The sequence below is a fragment of the Sander vitreus genome, chromosome 17 (genome assembly GCF_031162955.1).
Source record: "Sander vitreus isolate 19-12246 chromosome 17, sanVit1, whole genome shotgun sequence".
NCBI lineage: Eukaryota > Metazoa > Chordata > Actinopteri > Perciformes > Percidae > Sander > Sander vitreus.
In genome coordinates this window covers 29,945,104-29,963,242 of record NC_135871.1, presented here as the reverse complement: position 1 = coordinate 29,963,242, position 18,139 = coordinate 29,945,104, and the positions used below count along the sequence as shown (strand labels likewise).

General features: G+C 43.1%; 2 protein-coding genes across 7 annotated transcripts in view; one reads left to right on the top strand and one right to left on the bottom strand.

Annotated features, from left to right (window-relative positions):
• Nucleotides 1-587: 587 nt before the first annotated feature.
• Nucleotides 588-17,862, bottom strand: LOC144532400 (sulfotransferase 6B1-like). 5 transcript variants are annotated; one of them, XM_078273122.1, is made up of 9 exons: nucleotides 17,741-17,862; nucleotides 11,797-11,935; nucleotides 5,366-5,618; nucleotides 3,802-3,914; nucleotides 2,865-2,954; nucleotides 2,573-2,699; nucleotides 1,682-1,776; nucleotides 1,300-1,450; nucleotides 588-895 (listed from the first exon to the last, which is right to left on the bottom strand). In XM_078273122.1, the coding sequence occupies exons 3-9, from the start codon at nucleotides 5,553-5,555 to the stop codon at nucleotides 768-770; spliced, it is 894 nt and encodes a 297-aa protein (XP_078129248.1). In that variant the 5' UTR covers nucleotides 5,556-5,618; nucleotides 11,797-11,935; nucleotides 17,741-17,862; the 3' UTR covers nucleotides 588-767. The 5 variants fall into 5 exon arrangements, with proteins under 5 accessions (XP_078129248.1, XP_078129246.1, XP_078129249.1 ...); XM_078273120.1 differs by lacking the exons at nucleotides 11,797-11,935; nucleotides 17,741-17,862 and adding an exon at nucleotides 9,029-9,152; XM_078273123.1 differs by lacking the exons at nucleotides 11,797-11,935; nucleotides 17,741-17,862 and adding an exon at nucleotides 9,029-9,152 and having other exon boundaries at nucleotides 5,366-5,522.
• Nucleotides 6,827-18,139, top strand: part of LOC144532399 (TBC1 domain family member 12-like) — a 33,050-nt gene continuing 21,737 nt past the window's right edge. For both annotated transcript variants that reach the window (XM_078273117.1, XM_078273118.1), the window contains exon 1: nucleotides 6,827-8,562. In XM_078273117.1, the coding sequence (XP_078129243.1) occupies nucleotides 7,148-8,562 (1,415 nt within the window). In that variant the 5' untranslated portion in view covers nucleotides 6,827-7,147. The remainder of the gene's footprint in view (nucleotides 8,563-18,139) is intronic.

The following is an 18,139-nucleotide window of genomic DNA, read 5'->3' as shown; positions in this document are numbered from 1 at the left end:
TCCTGTCATCGGCGTGGGTCAGGGTGGGTCAAACAACACAGGACCTTCACCCAGGAGACCGGGGACCCAGAGTGTCAAAAGTGACGCCACGAGTCCCGACCAAGCACGTTTAGATATGAATAACAACGCCAAAGGCACATGCCCAAGCGTCTGTATTTTATGCGTTGGGTAGTGAGAATATGTTGCCCATACAGATGCTAAAGTGTGACTTTTGCGTTGGTATCTGATGCTGAGAGACACTGAAAGTATTTGACGAGTTGAGAATGAGAAGAGGGTTGCATACATCACTGCTGCTGCTCGCTGTCTTTGCACATTACTTTGCACTTTATTGTTTGTATTATTAGTGATTTTATGTCTTTAATTGTTGTATGTTTTTTTGCCTCAGGGAACTGCCACCCAAATTTCGTTATATTGTTGTCCAACCCCTCAATATAATGACAATAATTTCATTTTGTAGAATTATTAGATTGTATCTTTGGAGCAAGTTTCAACGACACAACAAAGGTTGTGCATTTTTACCCACATCATTACCACATGTTGAGTTATTTTAAATGGCAGTCACATAATGGTACATAAAAGACATTAGATTGTTAGGTTTAAAATGACTTTATTAGCATTTTATTGGTTTGCTGACCTTTATATTTTCTTTGCTGAATCTTTATTTTTGGGAAAATAAACCCAACTTTTGTCATCTTTAAAGCTGTGTTCCTGTGTTCCTTGACTGCTGGGTCCATGACAGACTCAAAGGATCTTACAGAGGGGAACTACTACTGACAGTACAGCTGGTAGTTGAGTTTGTCTCCCAGCCTGGTTCCTGCCAGGTGTTTGTTGAAGGCTTCGTCCATCTCTCGGCTCTGTTCTGGTGTGAAGTGGTTCTTCCAGTCCCCGACCTCGCCTGCTCGGGGACAAAAATATCACACAGTTAAACCCTCTGATGTTCTCTTGGATTTTATTCTCAAAGTGACAAAGTTATATTCTGTATCTGCACCACTCGAAGGTTAATATCAATCTCATGTTTTAAGATATAAAGGCCAAATAAATCATGCAGTTATGGTAAATGCAGGTCGTTCTCATGAACCACTCGTACATATAGCTACAAAAAGTAATGCACCGCACTTCGTATCTATTCCGTGTATTTAATACTGCATGTCCCACAATGAGAGCTGCTGTATGCATTGTATGTGCAGTATTAATGCAAATTTCTGTTTAGTTTTAAACCAATGCATTCAAGGGATAAAACGGTTAATTTGAGTAAAAACTAAAAAAAGATTTGTTGTACAAACAAATTATTTGAAGCACCTTTTCTGAAAACAATGTTTCCCGTGACCATGTTGGTGTAGTTCTCCTTCATGGCGGAGAAGGTGCTCCCCTCTGCGATCTGCTGCACCTGATCCTCCGTCAGGCTGAAGCCGAAGAAGGTGGAGATCTGACGCACGCCCTCGCTCAGGTCCTGCAGGACAGGAAGCAGATTCAGAGCCGTTACAGACGGACACTTCTACTCAATGTTGACTGGGACTGGTTGTCTCCATGCAGCAAGGTTGAACTTTCTGCAGGATCATTTTTCATAGAAATGGACTGTTAATGTGACCTTTAAATATAATATACTTTATGTAATGTTATACATTTAAAAAGCCACAACTTTCTATCAGGTACAAAGAAACAATGAGTGTGTGATGTATACCTGTCTGAGCTCTTCATAGGTGACAATCATGACGTTGGGGTCGTCCATCCTCTTCTCCCAGGCCAAAGCATGATCAAAGTATGATCCGAAGACAACTACACACACACACACACACACACACACACACACACACACACACACACACACACACACACACACACACACACACAGACACACATACACACCACAACAACAAATAGCTCAGCCAGAACACGTTTATTATTTAATTGGCATCCGCCTCACTGTTTACCATATTCTGCTGCTATACATTAAAAGCATACAACCGTTTCAAGCTTTTATTGTGAAGCAGGATTACTGTAATTTTTAGAATACTTTGATTACAATGCAGCGCCCCCACACACTGGGCCAATTTAAAAAAATGTTACTTCCATCAGCAGGGCTGTTGTACTTGACTCCGGACTCTGACTCCAGACGTTTTTCTATTGTCTGTTGCCAAATATTCCAGTTGGTCCGACCGAGTCCAGCACTATATACTTTTTTATAAGTATTAACATCCTCCCCCAAGACAGAACCATTGATGAAGCGCGCTTGTTCATAAAACAGCAATTTACTTGTGAAATAAGTAATTGTTGTTTATAAGTTTACTTTTTAAATAAAGATGTATATTTGAGCATATGGCCTTAGCAATAAACAAGCTGTTCTTTAATAAGCTATGCATTCGAACATTGGAAAACACAATAAAGTAGTTAAAATGATGACTTGAACCCTTGAGCCCTGCAGACCTCTTTGGTAATATATGCATGCTTGAACCATCATCAAACGTGGTTCAGCAGTTAATAATAGACAGTGCTTATTCAGTTAACACTATTAAATGCTACTGTCGATGTTTTTTGGGGTGGGGATAACATGCTGATGTGTGTGTTTTCTCACTGTCTCCACTCAGGAAGTTGGAGTAGAAGGATTCCCAGGACTGCACAGACGGGAGGGTTGGCATTTTGTCATAGAAATGATAGAAGGAGACCAGAGCGTCTTTAGGGTTCCTGAAGATCACCAGCGTCTGTACAACACATGAAAAAAGAATATGGAGAGAAGAAAATCAAAACGTCATAAAAGAGAAATAAAAATCATGCCTAATCAACTGTTTTCATGCCTGATAAACTGCACTATAATATGATAACAATACTTTGTTTTTCTTTCACTGTGCAGAGGTGTTGAAACTTACTTTAGTTTTCTTTGCACCGAAGGATTTGGGGATGTTGTCGGGGAGCAGGTGAGTCCCCAGTAACCTCGGAGAGGGCGTCTCATCCAGGACCTGAAGGGGGAGATCATCTTTATCTATTACAATATACTTTTATATGCTGCTAGTCATCACACGCTTTGTTATTGTGAATTAAACATGATCAGGACGAGTATGATTATATGATCAACCAAACTTTTAACTGTGGTAGATCATCACTGGCTGTCAGATCAATGTAGTGAAGTAGAAAGTGGCATGAGAAGAAAATACTCAAGTAAAAGTACTTCAAATTAAAACTTAAAGCTTTAGTGTGTAACTTTTTGATATTAATGAACGTCTGTTACATTCAAGCCGTTGCCAAATGAGTTGCTACAAAGCTGATTAAGACTATCAGCTCCACACAACTCTCTCTGGATCTCTCAGTATGACTATGTTCAGAAGATTGTGGCGTCCGGTGAAGATAATGACCTCTTCTGAAGAGTCCATCATGTTTTTATAATCCTCCGTGTCCTCCTTGGCTACTAGCAACTGTGTGGAGGGGGCGTGGGGGTGGTGCGGCATCACAGAAGGCTTGTATCATGTGGACGCGCCGACAGTGTTGTTGTCATTACTTAGAATTCCTCATAGGACAGAAACTACGCACTATAGCTTTAAGTAGATACATATATATATATATATATATATATATATATATATATATATATATATATATATATAGATAGATAGATAGATAGATACTTTATTGATCCCCAAGAGGAAATTCAAGAACTCAAGTGCTGTACTTGAGTAAATGTACTTACAGTTAGTAAGTAGTTACATTCCACCACTGACACACACACACACACACACACACACACACACACACACACACACACACACACACACACACACACACACACACACACACACATCCAATGAGTACCTTTGTGACGTCCGGTCCAAAAAACTCGATCAGCGGTGGCATGTTGGATTCAATTTTCATTCCCGTCGCCTCTGCAATGATCTTCCTCAACACTCCCACCATCCAGTTAAAACCTGCACACACACACACACACACACACACACACACACACACACACACACACACACACACACACACACACACACACACACACAGTTAACAGATGGGGAAACATCAGTCTTGGTAATTTAAAGGGGTAAACACATTGTTTAAAATGTGACTCAGGTCACTATCAATGCAAACAAAAGAGTTGTAAGAGATGTCTAAAATATTGATATATTTAAAGGAGCATGTTCTCCCCCCCCCAAAAAAAGGCCCCAATAAGTCGTTTGTACAATCAGACTCATCATGTTTTCTTGTTAGGCGGCACTGCCCTCCAGTGGCCCTAGTAATTATGATGGGAGCATAAAAGAGCGTAGGGAACAGTTAAGTTCAGACAGCAGGAACGTCACACTTTTCTTCTTTCAAAAACCGCACTGTGAGCTCTTTGTGTCTTTAAGAGAAAGACATTAAATAAAATAAATCATCTCCACATTAGTGCATGGCACTTAGAGCTGCAAAGATGACTCCAATCACCTCCATCCATCACCAACAATTTTGAAAATCAATGAATCGGTTTGAGTCATTTATTTATGAAACAAAGTAAAGGTATTTTTACTTTACCTGAATATTTACATTTTTTGCTACTTCATAGTTCTATGTTGCCCCAGAAAGACCACAGATAATAGAAATAATATCTCGAGGCCACGAGCTATATTTTGTAGCCACAAGATTATTAAGTTGTGGCCATGTGTCGTTAGAGCGTGGGGAAAAATAAGACGCGCACACGCCTTAATTATCAATGCCTCGAGATATTATTTTTTCTGTGTGTGATCCTTCCGGGGCTCTGTATTCTTCACCACATCTCAGATGGAAATATTGTACTTTTTGCTGCACCACATTTTTTTTGGACAACTTTAGTTACTTACTTTACAAATGAATTCAATCTAATTATATTTGCAGTGTCTAATCATAACAAAAGTTATCTCAGGACATATTACACAAAACCATTAATTCACAAACTACCCAGCAGTATTTAAAATGATCTCAACCTTTACCAGCTGCAACATTAAAGGATCAATGAAAAAATAATGCATCATCAATAATTATAACATGACAATATAATATATATCAATCTGTACAATGAGTACTTTTACTTTCGGTACTTTACGTTTATTTAGATGCTGCTGATACTTTAGTTCCTTTTTATTTCAATACAGTTTTAAATGCAGGAATTTTACTATGTAGTATTAGGCTACTTCTTTTATTTAATAAGAGAGCTGAGGACTTCTTCCACTTCTGCTTAAAGCTAAAGGAACATCCTTTCACCACAATCATTAACATTAAAAGCAACCAGTGAAGGGGGGAGTCAGAGGTTAAATGTTCCTGTGAGACTTTTTAAAAACTTTATTAATCTTTTGTTTTTTTAAACAAAGGACGGTGTCTGAACATATGTAATAAATGTTATCATATCTCAATCTCTCACCACATTTGGGGTAAGCCACCAGCATGACGTCGTCCTCTCTGGCCTCGATGTTCTGCAGAGCCTGGAGATTTTCCTCGGGGCACAAGACTTGCGGGTACAACACCCCGTTGTACCTGTACAGCTTGTCCTCGTCTCTAATCTCCATCTGCATCCTGGACTGCATGTTGGTGACAAAGTCGTTGCTGTTCATCCTGATTCAGCACAGTGTGAAGCTTCACAGATCACAAACTCAGAGGCAGTAATCCAGAAGCAACTGAAACAGGAATGTTTAAATACTGTAGCAGTATGTAAACACAGCTGTAGGGAAATGTGTGTGTGTGTGTGTGTGTGTGTGTGAGACACTGATGAGTGATGCCTGTAGGCCTTCAATGTTCACCAGATAGAAGGTACGAGTGGGATCTCTCAGGGGTTTTCTCCTCTTTTTTTTTTTTTATATCTTACATGTTTACGATGAATCCCTTATGGAAATAATTCTTCAATAGTTCAAAATGAACTCCTCCTCAACCATTTCCAAAACAGTAAAATCCTGCTTTTACAGTAATGCACTGTGAAAAAATAGAAAATGTTGAGCATATCAAACACTACATATCCTGCATTCTGGTGAATTTTTGCCTTTTCTGCATCAAGGTATGGTGCAAATGTCTTTATTTATGTAAAGGAAATTGTTTACTGGCCAGTTGTGATTATTTGGGGGTTGTAACCTCCCCCATCCCCACCTGTAAATGACGTCTTTGTCTGTACTTAACTACAGTTAACAACAGATGGATGTGTCTTGTATGTTTATGAGTTTTATGTATTTTAATGTGTCAATGTGTAGTGTTTGTTTTATGACTGTTTAAAAGCCCTTTTAGGGACGGGCATTTGAAACTAGCATCAGCTATAAATGCTGTGATGCTGTACATGTCCTATTCAAATAAACATGAAATGAAAAATAAACCCTATACATAACTAATTTCCTTTCTTTCTACATCTCAGATGTAAAGATTGTACTTATTTTTTTTGACTTCGGTAGGTGTTAACGCTCTATACATTCAACAAATAAGACATGTAAATTCAGTAGACAAATAGTAATATAGACACATACTGTACAATAGAGACAACAACATACATATAGGCACAAATCAACATAATATAGACAAATACAAATAAGACATGATATCAAGACAAGTACACATGGAGTGGGATGTAAAGTGCAAAACGTATTAGTGCAAAGTAGTGTGCTTTTAATACTTGAACTACATTTTCATGATTAAACTGACTGAGTTTACTGAAGTCACATTTCCAATGCAGTAATTTACTGAAAGGGATTTATTTATTTATGTATTTACGGGGTCAACAGGGGTCAGGGATCCCTGGTGCAGTTACACGCAGTGACCAGCAGGCGTCACCGTAAACTGTCAGCGAATGAAAACTCCGGGACTGAGTTTGTGGTGGTGCTGGAGGCATGACGTCATTGTTGGGGTATTTTTCAAGATGGCGCTGGTCTGTGGCCGGGAATGCCGCTGATGCAGCCAGCTAAAACGTTCAGTGGATTTAAATAATCTGCCCGGCGACGACGTTAACTTCGCAAGAAAGAAGGAGCAGATATTGTTATTTTAAGACACCAGAAAGTAACATGTTCCACCCGGTGAGTGTCAGGTAACGTTGAGGGCTAAAATGGTAGCCCCTTCCTCCGAGAACAACAAAACCTGCTGCTGCTGCTGCTGCAAAGCCGCCGGGCAGGAGGACTCGTTCCAGGATTCTATGGCCGGGGCCGAGGCTCGTTCGACGGACTGAGTCGTCATGGAAACGGCGAAAGAGAACGGAGGGTCGTCTGCCGTTGACTTGAACGAGAACGAAGAGGAAGGAGGAGGTAATACATCTTACATCGCGTTCAAAGACCCCGGCACGGCGCTGCTATCTGGTGTCAGCGGGGGTCAGGAAGCTGGGAAGGGTCATATATACGTGACCGGTAACGGGAGGAATGTAAACAGAGACGCCTCGGTGCAGCCGCCCCCGCAAAACAGGGAGATCATTTTGGATTTGGTCGCGGCGGAGGAGTATCTCCCCGGGCAGTTGACTGGCAGCTGTGTGATTTCGGGGGTTTGCGGTGACCTGAACGGATTTACTGAGTCATTCGGTCAGGAGGAGCCGACGATGGTCGGACTGGAAGGAGGAGGAGGAGGAGGGCTCGGCCTCACAGGGACTACAGTGGCTTCCTGTCCAGCTGTGCTCGGGGGTCCGGTTTCAGTTGAGATGCAGCAGCACCCTGCAGGGGAAAGCGAAGGGGAAACCCCGGATTCCGACGAAGTTATTCCGGGAGAAGAGACAACCAGCGGTGACTGCATCCGGACTTCTCTCCCCCTTGATCGGCTGCCATTCACGGGGAAGCACCAGCGGAACTGCGCATGCCCCGCCGCGGCCCCCCACTGTCTAGATGTAAACATGCCCAACGGGGATGTTGACAGGCCGGAGTACTGCGGTCCCGGAGCGGATATCGCTTTCTGTAAACAGACAGTGTTTTCCAGCCCGGTGCTTCTGGGCCAGAGACTCGGTTTATGCGACGTGGACTGTGAGGAAGTGAACGTTGCCAACGGTGGTTTACACATCGTGACCACCGCCAGAGCAACATGTGACTGGCCCGACTCAGACTATTCCCACGAAAACAACTCAGACATAAATTTCGACCTGGGGGCAAAGCAGGAAAACGGGGCCGGGTCGGGATTTTATCTGAGGAGCCAAAGCGACTTCAGCGGGACATTGTTCTCTCAGTGCCCGGGGGAGGATGCGCCACATGCGGCAGAGCTCCCTCTCTCCGCCCCGGTCGCATCCAAGGACTCCCCCACCCTGGGATCAAGTGCCAAACCCCCCTCACCCCGCACGTCAACCCTCTCCAACGTGAACGGCGACAGCCCGCTCTCTGAACCCAACATCAGGGAGGATGATGAGGATTTCAATGAGCTCAGTTTACCCGTCAGGCCGTCAAGTTTAAGGACTAACCCCAACCTTGTGGTGTCCCTCAGCTGTGATGCCACCCCGTTGTCTCCCGACGGGGATGGGTGCTTTTATTTTGGAGACGAGGAGGACTTTCGGAACGTTTTGGAAGCGGGTCGCAGGCAGAGCGCCCCGGACCATCTGCCGGACCGGAGCGAACAGACATACAGCTCGGACACCAAGCTGATGCCAAAGAGGTTCGGCATCGCTGATTTCTTCACCAGGTAAACTGAAGTGCTCACTCTCTCTCTCTCTCTCTCTCTCTCTCTCTCTCTCTCTCTCTCTCTCTCTCTCTCTCTCTCTCACACACACACACACACACACACACACACACACACACACACACACACACACACAGTCAACACGCAGTTCACTGATGTGGTAAACAATTAGCCCCAAAGCTATGACTGCCAGCAGAGCAAACAACCACAACATTTAACCCAAACATACTCTCCTTACCTGATTTATTTGACCCTTTGAGGACCTGTCCTCATGCACTTTAGACTGCTCATGCATTCCACAACTGGAAAAACTATACACCTTTTATATCAAATATCTTATTGTTTGTTTGTTATTGTTGTGTGACTCACTGCCAACATGCAGCATCCCTCATATTCTGCTGCTCGGTGTATTTCCCCATAAACAGGGATATAAACAATCCAACTAAAGGACAGGCTAGGGTTAAGTTACCTCAAGCTCAAACTGGAAGAATTGAAGCCGTTTTTGGCCTAGTATTTCCAGCTCCCGTCTCAACTAGCCACCGTAAAAACCTCCATCTGGTCCGGATGTCATTAAACACACAGTTGGAATAAGGATCTGGCATTTCGTTCAGCAACTGGACAGCTTTTGCTAACGTGACAAATTGAATTTATTTGGAGATATTCGTGGTTTAACTGTTCCTGGTTTTGGTCAGCGTTGAGCTCTGTCCAAAGAGATCAGGATGATGGGGGGGGGGGAGGTATAGATGGTAATATGTGAACTTGTTCCACATAGGCTACCAATGTCACCTTGGTTAATGGGTGACTGACTGTAGTACACACATGCTTTCCTCACTAAACTGTCTTTTTTCCCCCGTTATGTTGAGAATAGATGGAGGTTTTAGCTGATTTGGAAAAAGGGAGAGAGACGTTTACAAGCACTGGGAATTTCCTGTTCCAGTTAAACGCAGAGCTTTATATTATTTATGTCATAGACTTCTGGATATAACCCAGTCCATGACTGTGTTTGTATGTTGTGTAATAAATGACCTCCATGACAGTGTAGATACCTGGATTTTAGAGAGTAACATTCACTACAGCGAGGCAGAAGCAGCAGTGGAAATGATCTAATTTTCAAACCCTTTGATTTGATTGTTTGAAATCTTCTGTGCTTCCAAACTTTGTTTAGAAAGATGTCAGCAACTACTTAAGTTCCAAGCAAAGTCACGTTAATGTTAGCTAGCGGCTACCTAACGTTGACGTTAGCTAGCGCCAGCTGATACTAGCGATTACTAGTCGACGACATATGCTTCATTTAATAAACATAAGCTGTAGTAGTACACAATCGTATGTGTATTGTTTTGATTACAATGTACGGAATTACTCTACGTTGCCTATTCATGTCTATTTATTTCTATTTCTCACCGTTAATCGCCGGCGTCCGTACAGCATCAACATTAACATTGTTGTTTATGTGTGCGCGACGTCAAAAACTGTAACTGGGAGTACAACGATCTGGTACGAGTTATGGGTTTGACTGCCGTTCCAGGGCGCTTTCAGGGGCAGAAGGTTGTGAAAACACGAGTTACGGGTTGCCTGGAACGCAGCATAACTGTCACTAACCCCCACCCCCTCCCCCAACCATCTTGTCGGTGATTGGCTGGAGTGGTTTGTTGTATTTTGGTGCACAGCCTGTGCCCCTAGTACCCCTGTGTTGTCTCCCGAGACCGGGCTTTTTCACGGTGTGTTCAGGGGGCAGGCAGCTAGCGGGTCAGGGAGAGATGACTACGATGAAATTGAGCTGAAACCATGCAGGAACCTTTTAAACGTGACGTTACTCTCCAATCAGAGCCCGTTTCCATCAGTACACGAATACACAGGTATTCACATCAAATGCAATCGGGAAAAGAGACTCAAACAGAAACAAACCGCAAACACACAAATATTTATTGGACTTCCTTAATGCATACAAACCAACTTGAGTGCACACAGAGTTTCAATGCTGTCTGAACACCGAGGATGAAAAGGATTGATTAACACGGTCTGCATGTTACGTAACAAACTAACTTACTCTCTAATCGTCTTTTTTTCCTCGCCACATTTGTTGATTCGTTCTCATCAGAAGCTTTTTTGCGATCATGGACACTTCCAACTGTTTATATGTTGTTTGACAGTTGTTTAGCAGCTAAGAGATCTAACTGATTATTTTGTCCTTTCTCATCCCTCACACCAGAAATGGAAACGAGTTTCTCATATATCCAACAACGATTTGCTGTATTTTAGCAGAATACCGAAAGCAGCAGAACTGAGTTCACTTTTTAATATCTGTTTATTTATCTGTTAATATCGTTACCGCGATTTTCGACAACATTATCGCATATTTTCCTCATGTGGTGCAGCCCTAACATGAACCTGCAAAACTTTGCTTCCGCAGCAATAGTTCTTGGTTTCTAAGTCTCCGACAAGAGAAGGTAGAGATACTGTGGGTTCATTCCATATTTAATATTCATATCTGTTCTCATAGAGGGATTAAAGAGGATGTTAGCCGCCCGAGCTACTTGACCATTTGACACACATTGGCTTCTTTTCATAGCCTCTCAGAGCTGCATTCTGCGGCCTATAACTGTGTAATAGCATGCAACTTGCATGCTAATCGTGCCCCAGTTGAGTGTGTGTGTGTGTGTGCGCAGTAAGTCATACAGCAGGGCTTAGTGAGCATTGACTCATCGCAGCCTCTTTCCTCAGGCCTTTAGCCCACATTCACTGCTCCCTCTGCTTTCTATTTCCGAGGCCGATTCATCACTCCGTTTAACCTCCGCACAGCTGCCATGCTGCAGCAGCTGAGATGAAGCGACTCTGCCCCTGTCAGGCGCGAACACGTTTGCATTATCTCACGCTACATCTGCACTTGGGTGCGTAGTGATACATAGCTCTGGATCGATGTATCCATTCAATGATCCAGCTATCCAATATTATCGTTGCAAAGTGAAAATATCGATCCATATTGTCTGTAACATGCCCCCTTTTTTTAGATTCCCACTTTCTATTTATTGTTTTCATTAAAAAGACTAGTTTGTTTTTTATTTATGTATGTCTGAAAGAGCTTAGTAATAACATTGTTAAATCATATTGTAGAGACTTTAAGATATCAGCAAATATCGTATTGTTGTCCAAAGAATCAATATATCGTATCGTAGTGTGATAAAACGTGGGATTTACACCCCTATCTAGACTACTACGTTTTGGTTTAAAAACAAATACCTTTTTCCTACATTTACACCCTGCGTCCGTGGTGTTTCCGAGCCCGTAAAAACGGAGACCTTTGGAAACTCTGCTGCCCCCGTCTTTGGTTTGAAAACTCCGGGGTTGCTTTGTAGTCTGGACGGACACAAACGGAGACCTTTGGAAACAAACATAGTACAGTATTGGAGACAGGTGGTTGGAACAAGAATATTATAATTACATCTGAAAGGTATTTTTCTTTGTGTTACTCATGGCATGTACAGAATTTGATATCACCTTTTGAAGCCGGAGAGGAGTAAACAGTTAAGAAGTATTACACGTTATTCTTATCTTTGATTTCCCCAAACAGTGGGTTATCCTAAAACAAACTAGAAAGTAAATCAATTATGGACAGATTGTCTAACACAGCTATAGTTGCCACAAGTTCTCCTACCACACCTTTACCTCCTTATCAATACGTGATTGTGGGTCCTATCTTACACCCGCGCAGCGCGGCGCGAAGCCCGACGCAAGAGTCTTTGCTAGTTTAAGACCGACACAGTTGTCCAGTTTCCCATCCAGCGTCCAGTGTCCGACAAGAGAAGGTAGAGATACTGTGGGTTCATTCCATATTTAATATTCATATCTGTTCTCATAGAGGGATTAAAGAGGATGTTAGCCGCCCAAGCGACTTGACCGGAAAAAAGGGTCCCTTTTGGATTTAGACACACCCTAAACACACCTGCGCCAGGCGCTTCACGCCGTGCGCTTAGATCGGTAAAATAGGGCCCTGTACCTTTTATTGACCCAACCTTGTTCCGTTAAGCGTACACTTAACATAGCGGGCCAGCAGTTTTAGGTGTAGCAGATTCAGACTGCCACACCAGGAAGCACATGGAGCGAGATCGACATCGGCTTTTTAGGAGGGAGGGAGGGAGGGAGAGTTCCGGCTGCTTTTACAGCCACGTCTCTGCTACTGTGTTTACATCCGGGGCCAAACACTAGAACACTGTCTTAGCAAACATGACAACAAGAAGCCCAGAAAATAAAAAAACAAACATTTACATGCTAGATTTTGGCTCAAAAAAGGACATTATAAAAAGTTAATAGAATTTCTAAGCTCATTAACCTGTATTCCCCCTCTGTTTAAAATACTCCATTTTAGCGTCTGTCTCTTTAAAGGCGCTGACACACCAACCTGATCATCAGCCGTCGGACAGTCTGGCGAGGTCGGTGACTGGAGTCTGTTCCGTGTGTTCCGTGCCGTCGTCCGTCGGAGGAGCTGTCGGCCTTCATTTGGGCCGACCTGACATGTTGAGGGCGGGCAGTCGGACTCAGTGACCAATCTGATTGGTGGAGTGCTAACCCGGAAATGGCGAGCGGGATGAGTGACTAGAGCCTCTCAAAATCTTTTAAACTGACCTTTGACCTATTTCTCTCTTAAAATGTTTTCAGAAACACGTTTCGGTGAACTATTTTCGTAAAATACGAGATCGTATTTCGAACAAGCCGCCATTATGGTCGGCTGGAGAAGCCAGACCCACGTGATGCGTTCGTCATTTCCGGTTCAAATTTTTTTGGGCGACAATACAGATTAGCGCCGCCTGCTGTTATGGAGACGTATCACGTCTCGTGCACGCGCAGAACGTACGCTCAAGTCGGCGTCGCTTCGGTGTGTTCCGAGGCACTTTTTGGACCTCGGGGATTCGACTGATCAGTCCGACTGGCTTTTCTGCCGACGGTTGGCCGTCGGGTTGGTGTGTCAGGGCCTTAAGGCCCCGCTCCCAAAATAGCCTAGTCTGCTCTGATTAGTCGGCATTTCTGGGTCCTTTGCATCTTTGCGCTCGGATGATCTGCACCGTCATTGCAGCCGGGGAATGACTGCAACGGCACTGTGGCGACACTATGTAGTGTAGGTGTTAACATCACAGCCGTACAGAAGGCTCGTTTAAAGGCACAGCTGTTAACAGGATGTTTTAAGCAGACGTACAGGAAGAACAACTCTTGAATCGACATACCTTTTCAAGCGTATGTATTGTGCGATGTATATTTTCGTGCGTAAGTATTGTGTCGATTGAAAATTGCACTATTAATGAGCGAAATAACAACCGCCGCCTCCTAAACACGGCTAACATGAAATCAGACTGAACGTTGGAGTACATTGTATGTCATTCTTTTTGTCATGCTACCACCACACAGGTTGAAACAGCGTAAATGGTGGGGCGACCTCTAGCTCACCCAGTAGGAGCGAGCGCCCCATGTAGGCTGAGTCCTTCGCAGCGGCCCGGGTTTGAATCCGACCTGCGGCCCTTTGCTGCGTGTCACCCCCATCTCTCTCCCACCTTTCCTGTCTATTCACTGTCACTCTGAAATAAAGGGAAAAAAGCCCCCAAAAAAGAATCTTTAAAACAGCGTAAATGAGGCCTACAGTAAATTGCAAAACTATTTTAGATACTGTAAGTTTTACAGCTGAAAGGTGGAAAAGTTTGTCTGCATCAGAGTTGTCTTTTAGTAGTTTTTAATGATATCTTGTGTCATATTGTGTGCTCTAAGGAAGGCTTCAGTTTTGAATTAGATTGTACAGTTTCTTATAATGCCTTTTACTTGAGTTGGCGTCTTCATCCCGTGCCACTTAAGAGTTCAAACGTTGGAGAACAATGTAAATATTTGCTCGCCAACATTACAAGTTCCGTGCAGAGAAGTGAGTGGAACTGCACCCTGACAACATTCCTGAGAAAGATGTACGAGGAAGTGAAAGAGAATACGTGGAGTTTTGGAGAATTTGATTACTGAAGCAGTGAAATCCTGTGTGATTGGCAGGCGTAGCAACATTTCTGTTTGTTAAATCTCCGTTTGGAGCCTCGGCAGCTGGCTCGGAGGTCACGCTCAGAGGAAATCCAGACCGGCGGGGAGAAAAAAACCAGCCCTGCTGGAAAACGTCCACGCTGGCTGTTTGCAGCACAGTGCTGAGGGTCAGTGGCACAGACAGCCAAATCCAATCTGCTGCTTTATTTAAACTCCCAACTGTCGGCCTGAAGCCGTTTCGCAAAACAAAACGTTCAACTTTTCGCTCCCAGCTTTTGCCTCTTGTTGTATTAACATTTCTCAGAGGTTATGACTCAAGGTCTTAAAGGGACAGTTCACCCCTAAATCAAAAATACAGATCTTTCCTCTTACCTGTAGTGCTATTTATTTATTTAGCAGCACAAGACAGGCGAGGGACATAACAAAAACTACAGTCTACAAAGAATACATTATGTGATAGAAGATAATACATGTGTATACAACTTAGACACTAAAACTATAGGCAAACAAAAAGAAGAGAAAAAAATAAATTGCATTTTGGCACAATGCATGTTGAGGGTGTGTGTGTGTGTGTGTGTGTGTGTGTGTTATTAGGCCTGTCACGATAACACATTTTTCTGAACGATATATTCAGAAATGATTGCGATAAACGATAATATTGTCGTTCTGAGACCATTTTCATCTAATAGAATGATAATGGCATAATAATGCAGGTTCACCTTTTCAACGATCAATACACTTTAATTTCTAAAGAATATTTAAACACTGGAACTGCAAGTCATTTTAAACATCCACACTGAAATGAACAAAACAACCAAAAACAACATAAAATGGACTCTCGGTCTCTGTTAACGAAAAATGCACGGCAATAAAAACCAAACGCAAACCAAAAACAATAAATGAAATGGAATTTTTTTCCCGGCGGCGATAATTTCCATTTAAAAATGATCGAGCTCATTTTTATTTATCATGCCATTAATTGATTTATTGCATATTGCGACAGGCCTATGTGTTATCACGTAAACATACACGCCCACTTTCTAAAGCCAAGCGGCGTGTTATCTGCACGCAGTTTGAGCGCCGTATACAGCGGACGGGTTGGGTTTAGGAAAAGAAGAACCAGTTGGGTTTAGGAAAACGGGACACGATCCCCGGTCTCCTGGGTGAAGGTCCTGTGTTGTTTGACCCATCCTCTCCCCCCCCCCCACCCAACCAACCTCCCTACGCGGATTTTCGCCCTGTCATACTACTCGCTACGGCGTCAATTGACACGCAATCACATGGTAACGTAAGTCAATGGAGGCCAAACGGCGTTGATAAACGCGCTAAAAAGCGAGTATGCGTCTTGATAACACGCCAATAATGGCGTACGAATCGGCGTGTCATACATACGCCACGTCATGAGATCAGCCTGAGAAAATAATAAATGTATGAAACCCATCAGCAACGTCCCTTTCCAAATGTCTTGACAGCAACCCGTTTCTGGTTTGTCCTCCCTAATTACGCTTTGTTCCATTGCCATTCATTTACACACGCACTCACGCACGCACGCACGCTTCGTGCTTGGGAATTAAATGAGCTGTAATCATCTCCGTGGTTAATTATTGACACACACACATCCTGTGCACTCCACTCGGGGGAATCAGGTTAGATCCTATCACACACACACTCACATTGTGTCTATCGCATTACATCTCACGGCTTCGTTTTTTCCTTGCTTTGCTGAACAAAACCAAAGCAACGGTGCCCTCTTACATTTTAAATTAGCAGCTACAGGTTTCTGACAGCGGCGGGAAACCAAGCTGCTTCTGATCAGAGGAAGCGCTTGATGTTACCGACCCAAAGGGAAACTAACGTTTTATGTTTCACCTGCTGGGAGTATGAGTAGTGACAACCTAACCTGTTGCATCCTAAAGGCTGAAACATCTATTCACTGTCTTTGAGCATTTCTCCACATCCGTCTGGCTGATACTGTAGCAGGTTCACTGTTCAGTACTCTGTTTTTCAGATTGTTTTCTTTCCTTTTTTAGGCTTCCCACTAGAGCTGCAACGATTTGTTGACAAATTGATTAGTCCAGTGGTTCTCAACCTTTTTCTCAACCAGCGCCCCCCTATTCATATGGATATCGTAATATCGTGATATGGCATAAGTGTTGTCTTCCTGGTTTTAAAGGCTGCATTACAGTAAAGTGATGTCATTTTCTGAACTCACCAGACTGTTGTAGCTGTTCTATTATTTGCCTTTACCCACCAAGTCATCATATCCACATTACAGATGATTATTTATCTAAAATCTCATTGTGTAAATATGTTGTGAAAGCACCAATAGTCAACACTACAATATTGTTGCGGTATCGATATCGAGGTATTTGTACAAAAATATTGTGATATTTGATTTTCTCCATATCGCCCAGGCCTAGTCCTATTATTGTTATGATAATTATTATTGTTGTTATTAGTCCTATTATTGTTACTATCGTTATCAAAAGATAAATGATGTTAACGTTTAATATAGACTATAAAGTTCACATCAAGAGCGATTCATAACGCTGCAGTACGGAGTTTATATAAGATGATACTCTGACATCCTGTTCCCATGAAGGCAGCACGGAGCTGCACCACACAAAGCCTAATATAAAGAAACACTAAAGGCCCAGACACACAGAGTCGACGGCCAAACGTTGGCAGAAAAGCCAGTTGGACTGATCAGTCTCCCCGAGTTGGTCCAAAAAGTTCCTCAGAACACACCGAAGAGACCAGACGTAATACGTCTCCATAACAGCAGGCGGCGCTAATCTGTATTATCGCCCAAAAATTAAAACTGGCAGCTGATTGGACGAACGCGCCACGTGGGTCTGGTTTCTCTGGAAATTCACAGCCAGACTGTCATGGCGGCTCGTTCAGAATACGATCTCATGTTGTACTAAAATAGTTCACCGAAACGTGTTTCTGATGATTTTACAGATAGAGAGAGCCCCCCCTACAGGTTTCTCTATAGAGCCCCCCTACAGGTTTCTCTATAGAGAGAGCCCCCCCTACAGCTCCTAGTTTACTCGTGTCAGACTCCTCTCTCGGTCAGTCTTCCGTTTCCTCTTTCTCTGTTCCTCCGACAAAGCTTTCCTAGCTTTCTTTTTTGCCGGCTCAGCCATGACCATAGTGTGACAACCTCCATCGCTACCTTGTTCTTCTAGCCAGCCGGTTCCTGGATGTGCGCAGTGCCGTGAAGCAATTCGTTACATCCAAAGTTGCGAGGGTGGCTTTTCTGCTCACAGGCGCTAGGGAGACGCGAGACGACCACCATTCAACCCGAAAAAAAGTCATATAACCATTCCAATGACTCCGAAGCTGTAAATTAAGCTAAAAAACCCTGTATAGTTCCCCTTTAACGTGGAGTGTGACTCTGTTTCTATAAAGAGCAGCTCCCTCTTGAGAAAGTTGAGAAAATAACTTCCTCTTTTCTATTTCTGATGTGTTGTTTCACTTGTTGCACAGCAACTGTAACAGCGCTACGCTGTATATTTCTACTTCACTACATCTGGGACAGAGAGACATCTCACATCTTTAGGTACTTTCCAAA